Here is a 15,687-nt window from a genome sequence, read left to right on the forward strand (position 1 = left end):
CAAAGCTTGCCCAGACAACGATGGTAACAGTGATTCGTAGAGTGTAGCCAGGGTAGGGAGGAAGTGAAGATAGGAGGCTGACAACAGATGATGAGAGTGGAGGAGTCAGTCTTGACGAAGTGGAAGAAATTTTGCAGTGGGTGGAAGGGATGGTTTAAAATAAGTGAGCTCAGAGGATCAGCAGTTAGTGTTTTCTGACACCCAACTCTAACATGAAATGTAATGTTTTTTTCCAGACCATCAGTCAGTTCTGTGACACCACCCTCATAACCAACAGTTCAATCCTATTCTGACACTAACTCTCAAGAGTTACCATCAGACTCCACAGGTTAAAGGGTCCAGTCCCACAAGTCTGCCCTCATTTCAGGGGCAGTTGCGAGTCCTGGGCACCACCCATATTTCTTTTCCATGGGCTATAAACCAGAAGTTCCTAAGACCCGCCTGCTCAGGTTTGATAATCATGAGACTGATTCACAGAACTCAGCAAAGCACTTTACTGTTGCCTCTTTATTGTAAAAGATACAACTCAGGAACAGTCACATGGCAGAGATGCATGAGAGAGTGTGGGTGCTCTTGTGGGAGCACCACCCCTTGGCACATTAATACGCTCCCCAACCCTGAAACCCTCCAGGTCTGGCTCAGGAGTTTTTATTTTTATAGGGGCGTGGTTGCCCCTTTACCATTGCATGTGTGAGCTCGGTTGCTCAGTCATGTCCGACTCTTTGAGCCCGCCAGGCTCCTCTGTCCATGAAATTTTCCAGGCAAGAATACTGGAGTGGGTTGCATCTCTTGCATCTCCTGTATTAGCGGGCGGATTCTTTACCACTGCGCCACCTGGAAAGCCGGATTGTATCACTGGCCATTGGTTATTGCACTCTATCTCCAATCCTCACCTCTACCCCCTCCCCGAGGGACAGGTTGCTCGCTAAATTTGACCAAAATGTGATGATTTTGGGAGAAGCTGTTTTGAAAGCCTAAACCCTGATGTTCAGAGTTTGATTTGTCTCAGAGCTACCCACATTATGGTTTATATTTCTTTGATGCAGAGCATTCTCATGTCACTGTCCCATTTTTTTTTTTCATGACATACGCATGAGCAGGGGCTGGTATGATAATCTATCCTATAAATGAGACTAAAGAGCAGATGAGAGTAAGTGACTTTAGTCATCTGTCTAGTTTATATTTGACAGCAGCCCTACATTTTTCACTCCTAGTCTAGTGTTCTTCCTTTTATACTATACTGCCTAATGACGCGGAGAAGGCAATGGCAAGCCACTCCAGTACTATTGCCTAGAAAATCCCATGGATGGAGGAGCCTGGTAGGCTGCAGTCCGTGGGGTCGCTGAGGGTCGGAGACGACTGAGCAACTTCACTTTCACTTTTCACTTTCCACTTCACACATTGGAGAAGGAAATGGCAACCCACTCCAGTGTTCTTGCCTGGAGAATCCCAGGGACGGGGGAGCCTGGTGGGCTTCCGTCTATGGGGTCACACAGAGTTGGACACGACTGAAGTGACTTAGCAGCAGCAGCAGCAGCCTAATGACGATCTGTTACGCCTTCCTAGGGAGATAGGCAAAAGAATTTCAAAGATTTCTACCAGCTCCTAATAGGGAGTTCTTATGGGTGGCTGAAGATTAGCGTAAGACAGGTGGTCCTGCAGTTTCCTCATTTATAAGGAGGGGGATCTCACAGGAGTACTGCTGCCTCTGTTCTAAGCTCCTGGTAAGGATACACACAGTCTTAGCCAACGAGTTTTCATAATGAAGGAAAGGACTTGGGACGAACTGCACACAAGAATCCTTTTAAAAGTCATTCTTTGGAGGAAGATGAATCAGTTTGACCAAATTTTTTTAGAAGTGGGCAAGGGTAAAGGGTATTTTAGATTCAGGATTATCTACTTAGGTGTAATGTTAAACCTAAGAGGCCGTGAATGGGAGGAGGAAACAAACTGAATGAAAGTAAAACTCAGCTTATTGAGGGAACTTTGAAGATCTTTCCTCATGTGTAACATGATGGCTATTTCCTTCATAATCTCGTAACACAAGCCAGTATAGAGCCTTGGCTGCTATGAGAAAGTTGTGAATGATGGAGACCACATATGGATTGAATGATTCTAAAAGATGAGATCATTGCATTCGAAAGTTATTCATGCTATTTCACGGTAAAAAGTTACCTGATTTGTCCAAAATTATTGTTTTCATGTCTGTAGAAAGATAATTCTTTAACATCAAATGAATGTAGAACCAAAATGAGATCTTTTCAGAGTTAAGAAAGGGTGTTTTGGAGCTAACCAAGAGGAGGTGACCGAAGCTGGTATTTTTTAGAGAAATGTTTAAGGGGCATGATTAAGGCAGTGGCCCCTTCAGAGGGTCTGGGGTAGAGAACCTCTAGGAACTTGTGCTGCAGGATCACAGTGCTGATCTCCTTGAGGAATCAGAGGTTCACTCTCACATATGTGGTATTTCTGTGTCTCCTCCAGGGACAGGACCAGATGGCAGAATCATCAAGAAGGACATTGACTCCTTTGTGCCTACTAAAGCTGCTCCTGTGAGTTCTATTTGGCTTTTAAATTCTGGTTGCAGTTTTCTCTGCAGAGTGCTTTGTCTAGCCTTGTATACAGTGAGTGAAATAGCTTAATCAGTGCTGTGTTTTCTCTGTCTGATTTTACTGGCTGACAGTATATAAGTATGAATGTGTTGTTATTCATATACAAAAGCAAAGTTGCTACGGTGATGGTTTAGTTTCTCAGTCATGTCCGACTCTTGCAATCCCATGGACTGTCGCCTGCCAGGCTCCTCTGTCCATGGGATTCTCCAGTCTAGGATACTGGAGTGTGTTGCCATTTCCTTCTCCAGAGGATCTTCCTGACCCAGGAATTTAACCCTGGTCTCCTGCATTGCAGGCAGATTCTTTACCAACTGAGCTATAAGGGAAGCCCCAAAGATGCTATACTACATTGAAATCCTTTGAAGTTGTTTTTGGTTTTTGAGGAGAGACACTAAATTTTTCCTAACATATTATCTCACTCAGACACTATTTTTAAAAGTATGCTTGACTTGGATTTGAGTTTTATGTGGTTAATTAGTCCACAGAGGGATTAAATCCACATAGTCAACTCTGATCAGCAAAGGTGCTAAGATAATCAGCTATAAGTAAGGATAATGATTTAGTTATTTAGATGTTTGCTTTAAAATGAAAGATTTGTCACTATTTTTTATTGACACTATTCAGGAAAATACAATACCTTCTTTGTATTTATCTCAACCTTTTCAATTTAAGAATGCTTCGATTGTTTTTCTTGAGGAAAATATTGCAAAAAAATTGTTTTGATATAAAATAGTCATAGAAGACACTTAAAATATGATTACCCAATTCCAAGTATGAAAATTAAAAACAACTTTTAAACAAGCACAGTCCAGATTTGAGTCCCTTTTGCTCTCTTGGGCTAGAAATAGTCATTTTTCTATAAGCCCTTTAATTTTTACTTTGCAATCTGTAAAAGAATCACTAGCAGTAGTTCACAGTTGCTGATGCTAAGACTAAGCCACAGTTAATAAGAACCTTTTTACCTCTCTCTAGACTCCAGCAGCCGCTGTGCCTCCCCCAAGTCCAGGAGTGGCTCCAGTTCCTACAGGTGTCTTCACAGATATCCCAATCAGCAACATTCGCCGAGTAAGAGTATTACCATAACTGCAGACCTCAAGCTGTTGGGGGCATCTTTACTCTGGTCGTTCAGTTGCATTCATAGTTTAAAACACTAAGAAGAGACTTTTTTAAAATTGTGGATCTTCAATGATTCATTTAGTAGATGTTTGGTTTGGTCAGTTGAATTCTTAGAATACACAAACACTGTGTTCTGATCAAATACTATTTCAGGGGGCTAAGTTGTGCTACAGTCCTACATCTTTCAGTTCTAATAATACATCAGGTAAGCATCAGCAGGGAGCAGGATAAAGGGGCAGACAGAGCCCTGAATAGATAACGTCTCATCTCAACTCAAGATAACTGATTTTTTAATCTCTTGATTTCAGGTCATTGCACAGCGGTTAATGCAATCTAAGCAAACCATACCTCATTATTACCTTTCTATTGATGTAAATATGGGAGAAGTTTTGTTGGTACGGAAAGAACTTAATAAGGTAAAAGGTCTGGAAATTCCACCTCTATAAATTCTAAAAATCTTGGTTTCCCTCACTGAATGTTTACATTTTTGTCGCTGTATTGTATTTTGTTATAAATGCCAGTTGATGATGGAAAGTGGATGTCATCTTAATTTTAACTTGCAGAAAATATCCCGGAAATTTTTCATTTTCTAACCCTTGATTAAAGCTTATCATTAAAGTCGACTTTGCCATGGATCCATTTTAGCCTCACATAGTCACTCTGATTCTTTGAGACTACTTGGGTCTCTTCTGGTAGGTAAGAAACAGTATGTTTGCTTTGTCCTCATACCTACTTAGTGCTTAGTTATTTTGTAACTTACAGATGCAGCTAGAGCAATGCTTAGCAGGAAATTTAACAGGTGTAATGGTCTACTTTGGAAAAGATGAAAAAGAAACAACTTTTGGTTTCTTTTCATCCTTTTTGCCTCAGGACATTTGTATATCCATCCCCTCCCACCTTCTCGAGATTATATAGTTTCAGTCTTCAAGAAGAGAATGTAAGAAACTATAATGGTTTCTTTCCTTTGCAGATATTAGAAGGAAAAAGCAAAATTTCCGTCAATGACTTCATTATAAAAGCTTCAGCTTTGGCATGTTTAAAAGTTCCTGAAGCAAATTCTTCTTGGCTGGACACAGTTATAAGACAGTAAGTATAACCCTTTTAGGGAAGGTGTGTTCTAGATCCCTCTCTCTCTCTTTCTCTCTCTCTCTCTCTCTCTCTCTCTATATATATATATATATATACATATACACATTAGCAGGTTTTTTTGTGTGTTGTCTAATGTTTAAGTAGGAGTGTAGGGAGTAAGAAGAAACAGAATACAGAGTGGGAGATGACTTCCCTGGGCAAAACAATTTGAAAACAACATAAAACTGTTTCTGAGACCAAGCTAAATTTAATCAGTAAAGACTACAGATGCTTAAGAGTTCAGGGAAGGGAGATAAGTGTACAGATATGTATAATTAAGTTGATAATGACTCTCAAGGCAGGATTGAAATGGTTTTGTTCACCAGTTAGTTCTGCTAAACTTTAGTGGTGGCAAAATTGAAAACAAAACCAAAAAAGCAGTATTTGTTAATATCACAGTATTATGTGACTGGCATGGTGCTTAGTGTCTTCCACATGTCCCATTTAATTCTTAGGACCATCTTATGAGGTAGGTGCTTTTACTCCTATTTTCCAGATGAAGAAACTGAGGCTCAGTAAGTTGAGTTACTCCCTGAATTCATATGTTAGTAAGCAGCAGAACTGGGATTGGAACCAGGATTCTGACTCTGTCTAGCCTTTTTCTACTATGTAGATGGTTTTATATTATTAATTTAATTTTTGTTACAATAATAGTATATATAATATTAATTTGTGGCTTATGGTGACCTGCTCAGCCTTTATCTGAGGTCCACTCCCAAGAGGCAAACACAGCCTTTAAACTATTATTTCTTTTGGTATTTACCTTTATATTTCTTTGGGCTTCCCTGATGGCTCAGTGGGTAAAGAATCTGCTTGCAGTGCAGGAGACCCAGGTTCGATCCCTGGGTCAGGAAGATCCTCTGTAGAAGGGAATGGCAACTCACTCCAGTATTCTTGCCTGGAGAATTCTGTGGACAGAGGAGCCTGGTGGGCTACAGTCCATGGGGTTACAGAGAGTCAGAAACGACTGAGTGACTAATTTCACTTTTCATCTCTGTCTCTTATTTTTTTGATGTGTTCACTTACTTTAATAACACTACATTTACCATGTTATCACCATGGAATGTGAATTCAGGTTAGACAAGAGAATTTCATCAGTACCACAAAGCAAAGTTTGTGGTGTACCAAAGTTTGTATACTGTCTGACCAAACCAGCTTGCTCATAAATCACTTCCATTATAGGCAATTTATTTAATTTATGGTTCTTTTAGAGAAATGAACATACTGCACACATTTTAAAAGTGTTTTTCATTTACCTTTGCATTAGCACTTAAAATGCACATTTCTATTTCAAAATAACATTTAAAATTATTCTAATATAACAGCAGCAAAATATAATTTTGCAATTACAAAAGAGCTAAAAGGGATCGACAATTAAGTTATTCTCATGTTTACAACTACGATTCTAAAATAAGTTATACTTCAAAGTGGCTGTTACCAGCTTTTTTAGGTGTGGGTTAAAAACACACACAGACTTTCAGGGAGGTTTATAACGTTGTATTCTGCACTGTTCTGAAAGGGTTCCTCAAGAGCCAACCAGCCCTTAAAACAGTACTTAGTCCACAAGGCAGTCAGAGAGTTAAACTAAGTGGGGTGAATAGGATTCCTACATACATCAAAAGCATATGATTTTTCTGAAGCCACTGGGAGTATCTTCAGGATTGGCATGTTGTCTTCTTTAAAACTAATTTCATCAGAAGGGTTTAAGAAGGTGGACAGTTAACACTATCAAATATATTTAAAAATGACATGTTTCTTTTGTGCTAATCTGACTTCCCTGAGTGACCTAGCTAGTGAACTAGTCACCAGTAACTTGGTCACCAGGCATATCAAACCTGCAGGAAAGGAAGCCAGTGTTCAAATTTCCATGTTCTTATCTGACCCAAACAATTCATTTTCAACATAAACATGTAACCTCAGTATGAGATGTCTAACTAAAGGAATCTCCACCAAGACCAAGATGGCATCTCCTCGTCTAAGGTTAGGTTTCGCCCAGAATTCCTGATACAGGGACTCGCCCATATCGAGAGTCATTGCTCCCACGACAAAGCCTTGGACTGCCACACGCGTACAGGTCAGGTGCACAGACATTTTAGTATTTCTCCTGCTCTTCCGTTTATGTAATCCATATGCAATGATTGCTGCAAAACGTGCCATTCCAATGGGAACAAATGGTGCCTCCCTGGGTTTTCAGATGAGTTTAGATCCCTGATCTTCATCATATGAAGAAACAGAAGCATGTCGCTTGACACAGTGGTTGAAGAATCTTTAGACAACTACAGGACATTTCAGGTTCCTACTGGCTTCTGACCTGGCTCCCGCATCTGCCGTCTACCTTCATCTAAATAACATTTTTCTGTTGCCTTTTTGTCAGTTTTTCATTTCATTTATCGCCTTTCTGTTAAAGAAGGTTAAAAATTTAACTTTTTTGTACCCTCTCTACAAACACATGTACACAACCCATCATCCGACCAGATTGATTATAGTATAGATTTCTAAACTGCTTATCATCATTTCTTTCTGAAGTTTCTTTCAGAAAAAAAAAAAAAAGTTTCAGTTTCTTTCTGAAACTCTCCAGGAAAACTGATCATGTTTCCTGAGGCTGAAAAATGGTTTACTGATTCTGATTTTCGTCTTGGTCACGCTGCTATTAGAGAACATCTGGGGGTCTTACTATTCTTTAGAGACTATATTAGTTTTCTAGGGCTGCCAGTACAAATTACCACAAAATTTGTGGCTTAACAAAAATTTACTCTCTCCTGGTTCTGAAGGTTAGATGTGTGAAATTAAGGTATCGGCAGGACCATGCTCCCTGTACAGGCTCTTGGGTGAACTCTTGCTTGCTCTCTCCAGCTCTGGCGGCTTCGGGCATTCCTTGGCTTGGGGCTGCATAGCTCCAGCTTCACATGGCCTTCATGTGTCCATGTCTTCCCTTCTGTCTCTTACAAGGACAGTTGGCATTGGATTTAGGGCCCACCCAGATAACCCAGGGTGAACTCATCTCAAGGGTGTGATTGTATCAGTGAAGACCTTTTTACTAAATATGGTCACATTAATAGACTCTGGGATTAATACATAGACATAGCTTTGAGAGCACGGTTATGAACATTTGAGGACAATTCTTTGTACTGACACATGTCTTCATTTCTTTTGGGTAGACTCCTTGGAGTGGAATTGCTGGATTGTAGGGTAAATTTATGTTTAACCTTTTAAGAATATCTGAAGGAAACACTGCTTAGATGAAAGGAGGTGGTTGCAGCTCAAGTTCTATGAATTATTTATTAATCCTTACCAAATGCCCTTCATTTATTTGTTCATACAGCTCTTTAACAAATATTTATTGAACATACAGTGTTAACAGGATTTTGTTGTTCAGTCGCTTAGTCACGTCTGACTCTTTGCATGCAGCACACCAGGCTTCCCTGTCCTTCACCATCTCCGTGAGTTTGCCAAACTCATGTCCTTTGAGTCAGTGATGCCATCCACCCATCTCATCCTCTGTCACCCCCTTCAGCCCTCAGTCTTTCCCAGCATCAGGGTCTTTTCCAATGAGTTGATTCTTCGCATCAAGTATTGGGGTTTCAGCATCAGCCCTTCCAATGAGTATTCAGGAGTGATTTCCTTTAGGATTGACTGGTTTAGTGGTGAACAAGATAGGAAACACCATCCCTACTCTATTAGGAATATTTTTAAACATTATTGTAATAACAGGATAATTTAATTAAGAAAGCGGTGCTGCTGTGTGATACCTTGGCCAGAGCCCAGGTGTGGTAGCTGCTGAGTGTCACTGTATTATTAGAGCAGGTACCTATGTTTGCAACTGGCAAAAGCCTGCTGCCTCAGGCCAACTTGGGCACACTGAGAGGTTTGGTACCCATAATCTCCAAAGAGCTGGAGTTCTTTTTTCATGTGACGTTTTAACTTTTTTAAGTTGAAGGGTAGTTGATTTATAATATTGTATTAGTTTTAGGATTATGACATAGTGATTCAGTGTTTTTGTCAATTGCACTCCCTTATAAGTTATTACAAGATAATGGCTATAATTCCCTGTGCTATATATGTTTGTTGCTTATCTATTCTATACATGGTAGCTTGTTAATCACATATGCCCAGTTTGTCACTCTGCCCTTTCCTCTATCCTTTGGTAACCACTAGTTTGTTTTCTCTTTGAGTTTGTTTCTGTTTTGCAAGTACATCCATTTGTATTATTTTTTACATTCCACGTATAAGATATACAGTGTTTGTCTTTCTCTGATTTATTTCCTGAAGCATAATATTCCGTAGGTCTATCCATGTGGCTGCAGATGGTAGAATTTCATTCTTTTTTTCATGGCTGAGTAATATTCCTATGTGTGTGTATGTGTGTGTGTGAGTGAGATATCCATTGTCTGCTGATGGGCACTTGGACTTGGGTTGCTTCCCTGTCTTTAATTGGTATGTTCATGTTTCTGGATATATATACCCAGGAGTGGAATTGCTGGATCATATAATAGTTCTATTTTACTTTTTTAAGGAACCTCCATACTCTCTTCCTGTAGTGGTTGCACCAGTTTATTGATGCATTCTCACCGACAATTTATAATTTATGCTTTGTCACCCTTTTCATCCTTGCCAACGTTTGTTAACTTTTTTCTTAATTGCAGAACACTTTAGCAGGGGCCCTTACACAGACAACCCCTAAGGAGATCCTGATACAGTTCAGCAGGAGTTTGGGAACTTGGTTGGGGGGGAAATATAATTCTTTTTTTACTAATCTTTATTGTGATATTTGGGCTTCCCTGATACCTCAGTTGGTAAACAATCTGCCTGCATTGCAGGAGACCCCAGTTTGATTCCTGGGTCAGGAAGATGTGTTGGAGAAGGGATAGGCTACCCATGCCAGTATTCTTTGGCTTCCCTTGTAGCTCAGCTGGTAAAGAATCCGCCTGCAATGTGGGAGACCTGGGTTCAATCCCCGGGTTGGGAAGAACTCCTGGAGAAGGGAAAGGCTACCCACTCCAGTAATCTGGCCTAGAGAATTCCATGGACTGGATAGTTCATGGGGTCGCAAAGAGTTGGACACGACTAAGTGACTTTCACTTTCAGTGTGAAATTTAGCATTTTCTCCTATTATAGAGAACAAATCAAAGAGGTGTTTTAATACTTGTGCTGATAACCAAATAAAAATCGAGTTGTTTTCATATGCGTTGTAGTTGTTATGGATGTCTTAAAATATACCTCTACTTCAAAGGCATAGCCATAATTAGATCTGCTTCAAGATTTTTGAAGCACATATATCACAGTTTTGTTTTTTGAATAGTTCAGTAACTGAATTTCAGTATATTTTGTTTTGGGGGTAGTTTTTGTGTTTCTTTTTGATTATTTAAGTATTTTGTTTCCTGTGTTTAAAAATTCTGAGAAGGGACCCAAATGCGACGGTGTCTGTAGCATAGGAAAGATTAGGAACCCTGCTTTTATGTTCTGAGACAGCACTACCACCCTACCATGTGAGCACTCCTGTGTCTCCCCCCACGCAGTTCTTTCCCTTCAGTCTTCCTTTTATCTGCTCAAGCTCTGCTTGCAGACGAAGCTCCAGCCAGTCCTCTTCATCTCATAAATCTAAGGAGTTCTTTTCAGTTCTCACTGGATGCTGAACATTTTTTCCTCAACTATGTTCATGATGTTGGTCAGTGCCGGTAAGGGGTGGTTAGTGAGTACATATGAAGCCAACCTACTGACACATTTCTCATTCATTTTTAAAATGTGCAGGTCTAAAAAGATAAAAGTGCAGGTCTAAGAGAGGGCATAGCAAAATTGAAAAACCAGGCAAGATCTCTCTGGCTAAAAAGTAACACAGACTGAGTACCACTGCTCTTGCTTTCCCTGACCCAGACTCTAACAGTTGGTGACTGAGTTTTGCTTCTGTGTTTCTTTTTAAACAGAAATCATGTTGTTGATGTCAGCGTTGCAGTCAGTACTCCTGCAGGACTCATCACACCTATTGTATTTAACGCACATATAAAAGGACTGGAGACCATCGCTAACGATGTTGTTTCTTTAGCAACCAAAGCCCGAGAGGGTAAACTACAACCACATGAGTTCCAGGTAAGAAACTATGTATTTGCTTTATGAATGCTACTATGCTATTTTAGTGAATTGTATCGCTTTTAAAGTTAGCCTTACACTTTTATTGCATTTTCCACTTTTTGATTCTGCCTTGTATTCTCACTGACAGAAGGTCTTGAAAATAAAGAAAAATTGAGTAACCCTATCAAAAGCTGAAAAAAAATTTTCAAGTAGTGTGCAAAAGCCACACAACTGACTGTGTTCATGTTGCTATGGTTGTGTGTTTTCAGCAAAGTGTACCCCATTCAGTCTTTTATTTCTTTTTTTTCCCTTTCACCTTTATGTGTAATTAGTAAATAGGAATTGTATATATTTAAGGTGTACAACTTGAGGTTTTGATATATGTATACTCTGTGATCGTGACAAGGTAATTAACGTATCTGTCACCTCATGTACTTACCATTTTCCTTTTTTTAATGGTAGTTGAGTCCTTTTTTTAGAAAATATATTATTGAATATAGTCGATTTACAATGTGTTAATTTCTATTGTACAGCAGTGTCTCAGTTATACATGTCTATACATTCTTTTTCATATTCTTTTCCATTATGGTTTGTCACAAGATATTGAATATAGTTCCTTGTGCTATACAGCAGGACCTTGTTGTATATCCATCCTATATCTAATAGTTTGTATCTGTTAATCCCAAACTCCCAATTGAACCCTCCCCATTCTCTCCCCTTAGCAACCATGAGTCTGTTCTCTATGTCTGTGAGTCTATTTCTGTTTAATAGATAAGTGCATTTGTGTCATATTTTATATTGCATATATAATTGATATCATATGGTATTTGTCTTTCTCTTTCTGACTTGCTTAGTACGATAATCTCTAGGTTCATCCATGTTGCTAAGAATCCCTTCTTAAAGTAAAACATCTTAAGGTCTTTTCACAAAACATTTGTCATTTTTTCCGATTTATATTGACAAGCAGTTACCATGATCTGTTTTCAAGTCTTTTTTTTCCTTTAGGGTGGCACTTTTACGATCTCAAATTTAGGAATGTTTGGGATTAAGAACTTCTCTGCTATTATTAACCCACCTCAAGCATGTATTTTGGCAATTGGTGCTTCAGAGGATAGACTGGTTCCAGCAGATAATGAAAAAGGGTAAGTGCCAAAATGGAGAGGGAGTTGTAAACTTACTTTCATTACAGTGTACCTGGCTTTAAGTCTTAGGTTTTATAATTATTGGCATGGCATACTGGAGCTTCACACAGAATTAGATGTAAGCACAGAGTGAAGTTTCTCAGGGCACCAACTCTTCTTATTTTGCTATTTGAGACGGGAAGTCTTATTTACTGTAGGTCAGGAGTCAGCATAATTTTTCTTAAAGAGCCACTTAGTAAATGTTTTAGTTTTTCTGGGTCATACAGTTGCTGTTGCAAATACTTGGCTATTGTGTTATGAAAGCAGGCATGGCCAATACAAAAATGTATTCCAGTAAATCTGTGTTTGGTGGGATTTGGCCTGTGGGCTGTTGTTTTCTGACCTGTATCCTTCAGATGGTCGTTTGGTCTGTTTCTTCAAACTATTGATTTGAGCTAGAGGTGTACAACTCATGAAGAGCAGGAGAAAAATAATGTTACCTGGTTGGGATTATAAGTTAGGAGTTGGCATTTGGGCTGGTTACTAGCTAAATCTAGTGATTGCTTTTAGAATACCTAATAATGTTTTTTTAATCTTTTTCTAGATTTGATGTGGCCAGCATGATGTCTGTTACACTCAGTTGTGATCATCGGGTTGTCGATGGAGCAGTTGGAGCCCAGTGGCTTGCTGAGTTTAGAAAGTACCTTGAAAAACCTATGACCATGTTGTTATAATTAATCCAAGAATTTCTAGACTCTCCTAGGTCACACTGTTTCATTCTTACCAAGGTATTAATATGTCATTAAATGGTGGTTCTCTTTTTATTTTAAGGTTAACCTGTTATTTTTGAGTCTGTCCAGATAACTTATTTGTAATGGGCATTACTGAATTTTTAAAAATGCCAATTACATCCCAATATTGTGCACATTTAATAAACACCAGATTTTAAGCTGTACTGCAGGTCAGGGGGCCTATGGCATAGCCCTTTGGTGGTAAGTCCTTCCACTGGAAATGCAGAGGTAGAATTGTGGTTCCCTATTGAGACAGGCACATAAAAGTAATCTTGATGAGACCTTGAGGTTTTGAAATTTAATTACCTCAAATGTTTTGATTAGATTTGAGAGAAGAGAAGTCAGGAAAACTAGTTCTTTTGGAGAAAGGATTTGAACTGAAACTTGATTTTGGAATTTAAACCTAATTAAAAATTTTCTGTTACATAAATCTTGGTTTATCATGGATGGGGGAAGCATGGAGAACTTGAAGGAAAATACGAGAAAACTTTAAAAGTCAACATTTTCATAGGACTGTTCAACCAGCTGTTCTTTGTTTATTTTTCTATGAATTCAGAAATGGTTGTTTTCTCTTTTTGAGATGAAGATATAAATATGAACCAGCTCCTTGGTATAAGTGAGAATTCATGTGTTATCTATTTAAATAATTTTAAATGTGTCATTGTGACAGCAGAATTCTATAATTGCCTCAAATAAAAGAATATGCTTGTAGAATTTAACAGAGTGAACTTGTGAAAGTAGAATTTTTCCTGTAAAATTAACTAGTGGTTACTTGCAAATGAACTTAATTACTAGGATTTATTACTTAAATACTTGAAAAACTTGTATCAAGTAACTGTGGAATGGAATAAGTGTATATATGTAAATATGGTTCCCAGTGAGATATGTGCCAAAGTCCATTTATCATCAAGTTGTGTCTGAAAAGAAAAAGGGGAGAGATACACTAGTGGACAGTTTGGAGTGATAAAAGATGACAACTGGAACAAACGGGCATTTCTGCTTGGATAAAGTGGAAAATGTTAAATGTGTACAAAAAGAAGTGTTCTGTGTTTTTCCACCCCAATGTTGTCTCATGTAAAATAAGAAAACCCTAAAATCCTGTCAGAGAGAAAAAGATTATTTAGGTTGTTTGCTACCTTATCAGCCTAAATATTTATTTTCCATTTTGTTACAATTTGCCTTTCTGTAGGGGGGTGGGGGTTGGTGATATTCAGGATAATAAAAATGAATTAGAAACATTATCACAGTTCTAGACTTTCTATGGAATTGATGTGATTTAATAAATAAATTTGGAATTGTTTATTAGCAAATCTGATCCTCCTTGTAAAATATAATATGCAGAACTATTCCCTGAAATTTAGGTCTTTCAATGTTGAATCTGTTTCTAAATGTTCATTATTACATGGTGCACAAGTGACACTCCATATATTCCAGAAATATTTTCCCTGTTGTATTATTATGAAAATAATAGTTAATCTGACTTTTCAGTAGTGGTTTTAGCTTGAAGATTATGGAGAAGGAACAAATTTATGACAAGGGACCATCAGTAGTATGAGCCACATCTGGTTCAAATATATGAAACTTCAAAGATAATTCATTATTTGGTAGTGTTTATGGCTCTGTTGTTCCCTTGAGAGAAAAGTTTAAAAGTTGCATTCTAATAAAAATTGTTCTGAGTTAAAAATTAACCTGAGCTATAATCTAAATTTGGATTCAGTTTATTTCCCTTACCAGATGGAATGAACAAGTGTTAGAAATAGTGTTTTGGTTCAAATTAGATTGTTTGAAAATTAAACTATATGTTTTCAATGTGTCTTGTCTAATATTTTTGATTTGTTGGTAATAATTTTTCACATTAGATTTTTTAAGACCAGGAACAGCTATGTACATGGTAAGCTCTTAATACAGATACATTTTGAGTTTATAGAATTGGTAAAATAAGTTCTGAGTTTGGGAGCATATAATCTAACCTTCAGGCTCAAGGAGCCCTTTTGTTAGGAGGTGGCCCATAGCAAGAAGGAAATATGGTCTGGCTCTGCTAGCTATAAACTCCATTCCTGAGGTTTGTGAATGAAGTAGTATCCCAAGGCCTGGACTACAGAAGTTGACCAGTGCGAGCGGTGTTAAGAATGTGCTGTAAGGAATTCTCATCACTCAGTAATGCATAAACTCTGGAGGACTTGAGAAAATAATCACTACTGATTCCTAATCTCTAAAACCAAGTTTGTAGAAGAATCTGGTATCTAAATCAAGGATAATTCATGTCCATCTCAAAGTTTTCAGTTTTGAAGAAGAAATATCTTGATAAGATTCAGATTAAACTGCTCAACTGTTCATTATTAGTTGATGCTCTTCCTGACCAGAGTTTTGCTTTTTGTAGGGAGGGGGAGGTGGAGATGTTATAAGTGAAAGTATTTTGGAAAATAACTAGGATATAAGTTTACCATTTTAACGTTAAGCATGCTAGATCTTGTACTCATTAATAAGTACACAATTACATAATTCCTGACATAAGTAACACCTAAGTGTGAGAGTGCAAGAGTAGAGATTCAGCTATTTCTGGGTAAGTAGGTATGGGAATTTATAGAAATTAAGTTTGACAGTGATTTTGTAGAAGAAAAGGTCAAAGCATTCCAAGTCTTTTGAGGGATGAGTATAGGATATCACAGTTCTAGAAAACTTTCCAACAATAAATTATCTTATTGCTAGAAAAATTCAAGTCCACACCAGGTTTAACAAAATTACTCATTTCTAATTTTCACAGGTCAGTTACTTACTGCTATCACACACATTAGTTTCTAAAGTTAAAAGTTTTAAAATTAATGAGAATTTTATTTAAAGACCTTATGTTGAATT

At 38.1% G+C, this 15,687-nt stretch overlaps 1 protein-coding gene across 1 annotated transcript in view; it reads left to right on the top strand.

Moving 5' to 3' along the window:
• Positions 1 to 14,642, top strand: part of DLAT (dihydrolipoamide S-acetyltransferase) — a 30,779-nt gene extending 16,137 nt beyond the window's left edge. Inside the window, exons 8-14 of the mRNA XM_055423019.2 lie at positions 2,482 to 2,549; positions 3,582 to 3,674; positions 4,034 to 4,141; positions 4,696 to 4,811; positions 10,775 to 10,937; positions 11,925 to 12,061; positions 12,645 to 14,642. Of these exons, the coding sequence (XP_055278994.2) occupies positions 2,482 to 2,549; positions 3,582 to 3,674; positions 4,034 to 4,141; positions 4,696 to 4,811; positions 10,775 to 10,937; positions 11,925 to 12,061; positions 12,645 to 12,774 (815 nt within the window). The 3' untranslated portion in view covers positions 12,775 to 14,642. The remainder of the gene's footprint in view (positions 1 to 2,481; positions 2,550 to 3,581; positions 3,675 to 4,033; positions 4,142 to 4,695; positions 4,812 to 10,774; positions 10,938 to 11,924; positions 12,062 to 12,644) is intronic.
• The last annotated feature ends 1,045 nt before the right edge of the window (positions 14,643 to 15,687 follow it).

Source organism: Moschus berezovskii, chromosome 14 (genome assembly GCF_049115385.1).
Source record: "Moschus berezovskii isolate FMDL1 chromosome 14, NW_MosBer_1.0, whole genome shotgun sequence".
Taxonomy (NCBI): Eukaryota; Metazoa; Chordata; class Mammalia; order Artiodactyla; family Moschidae; genus Moschus; species Moschus berezovskii.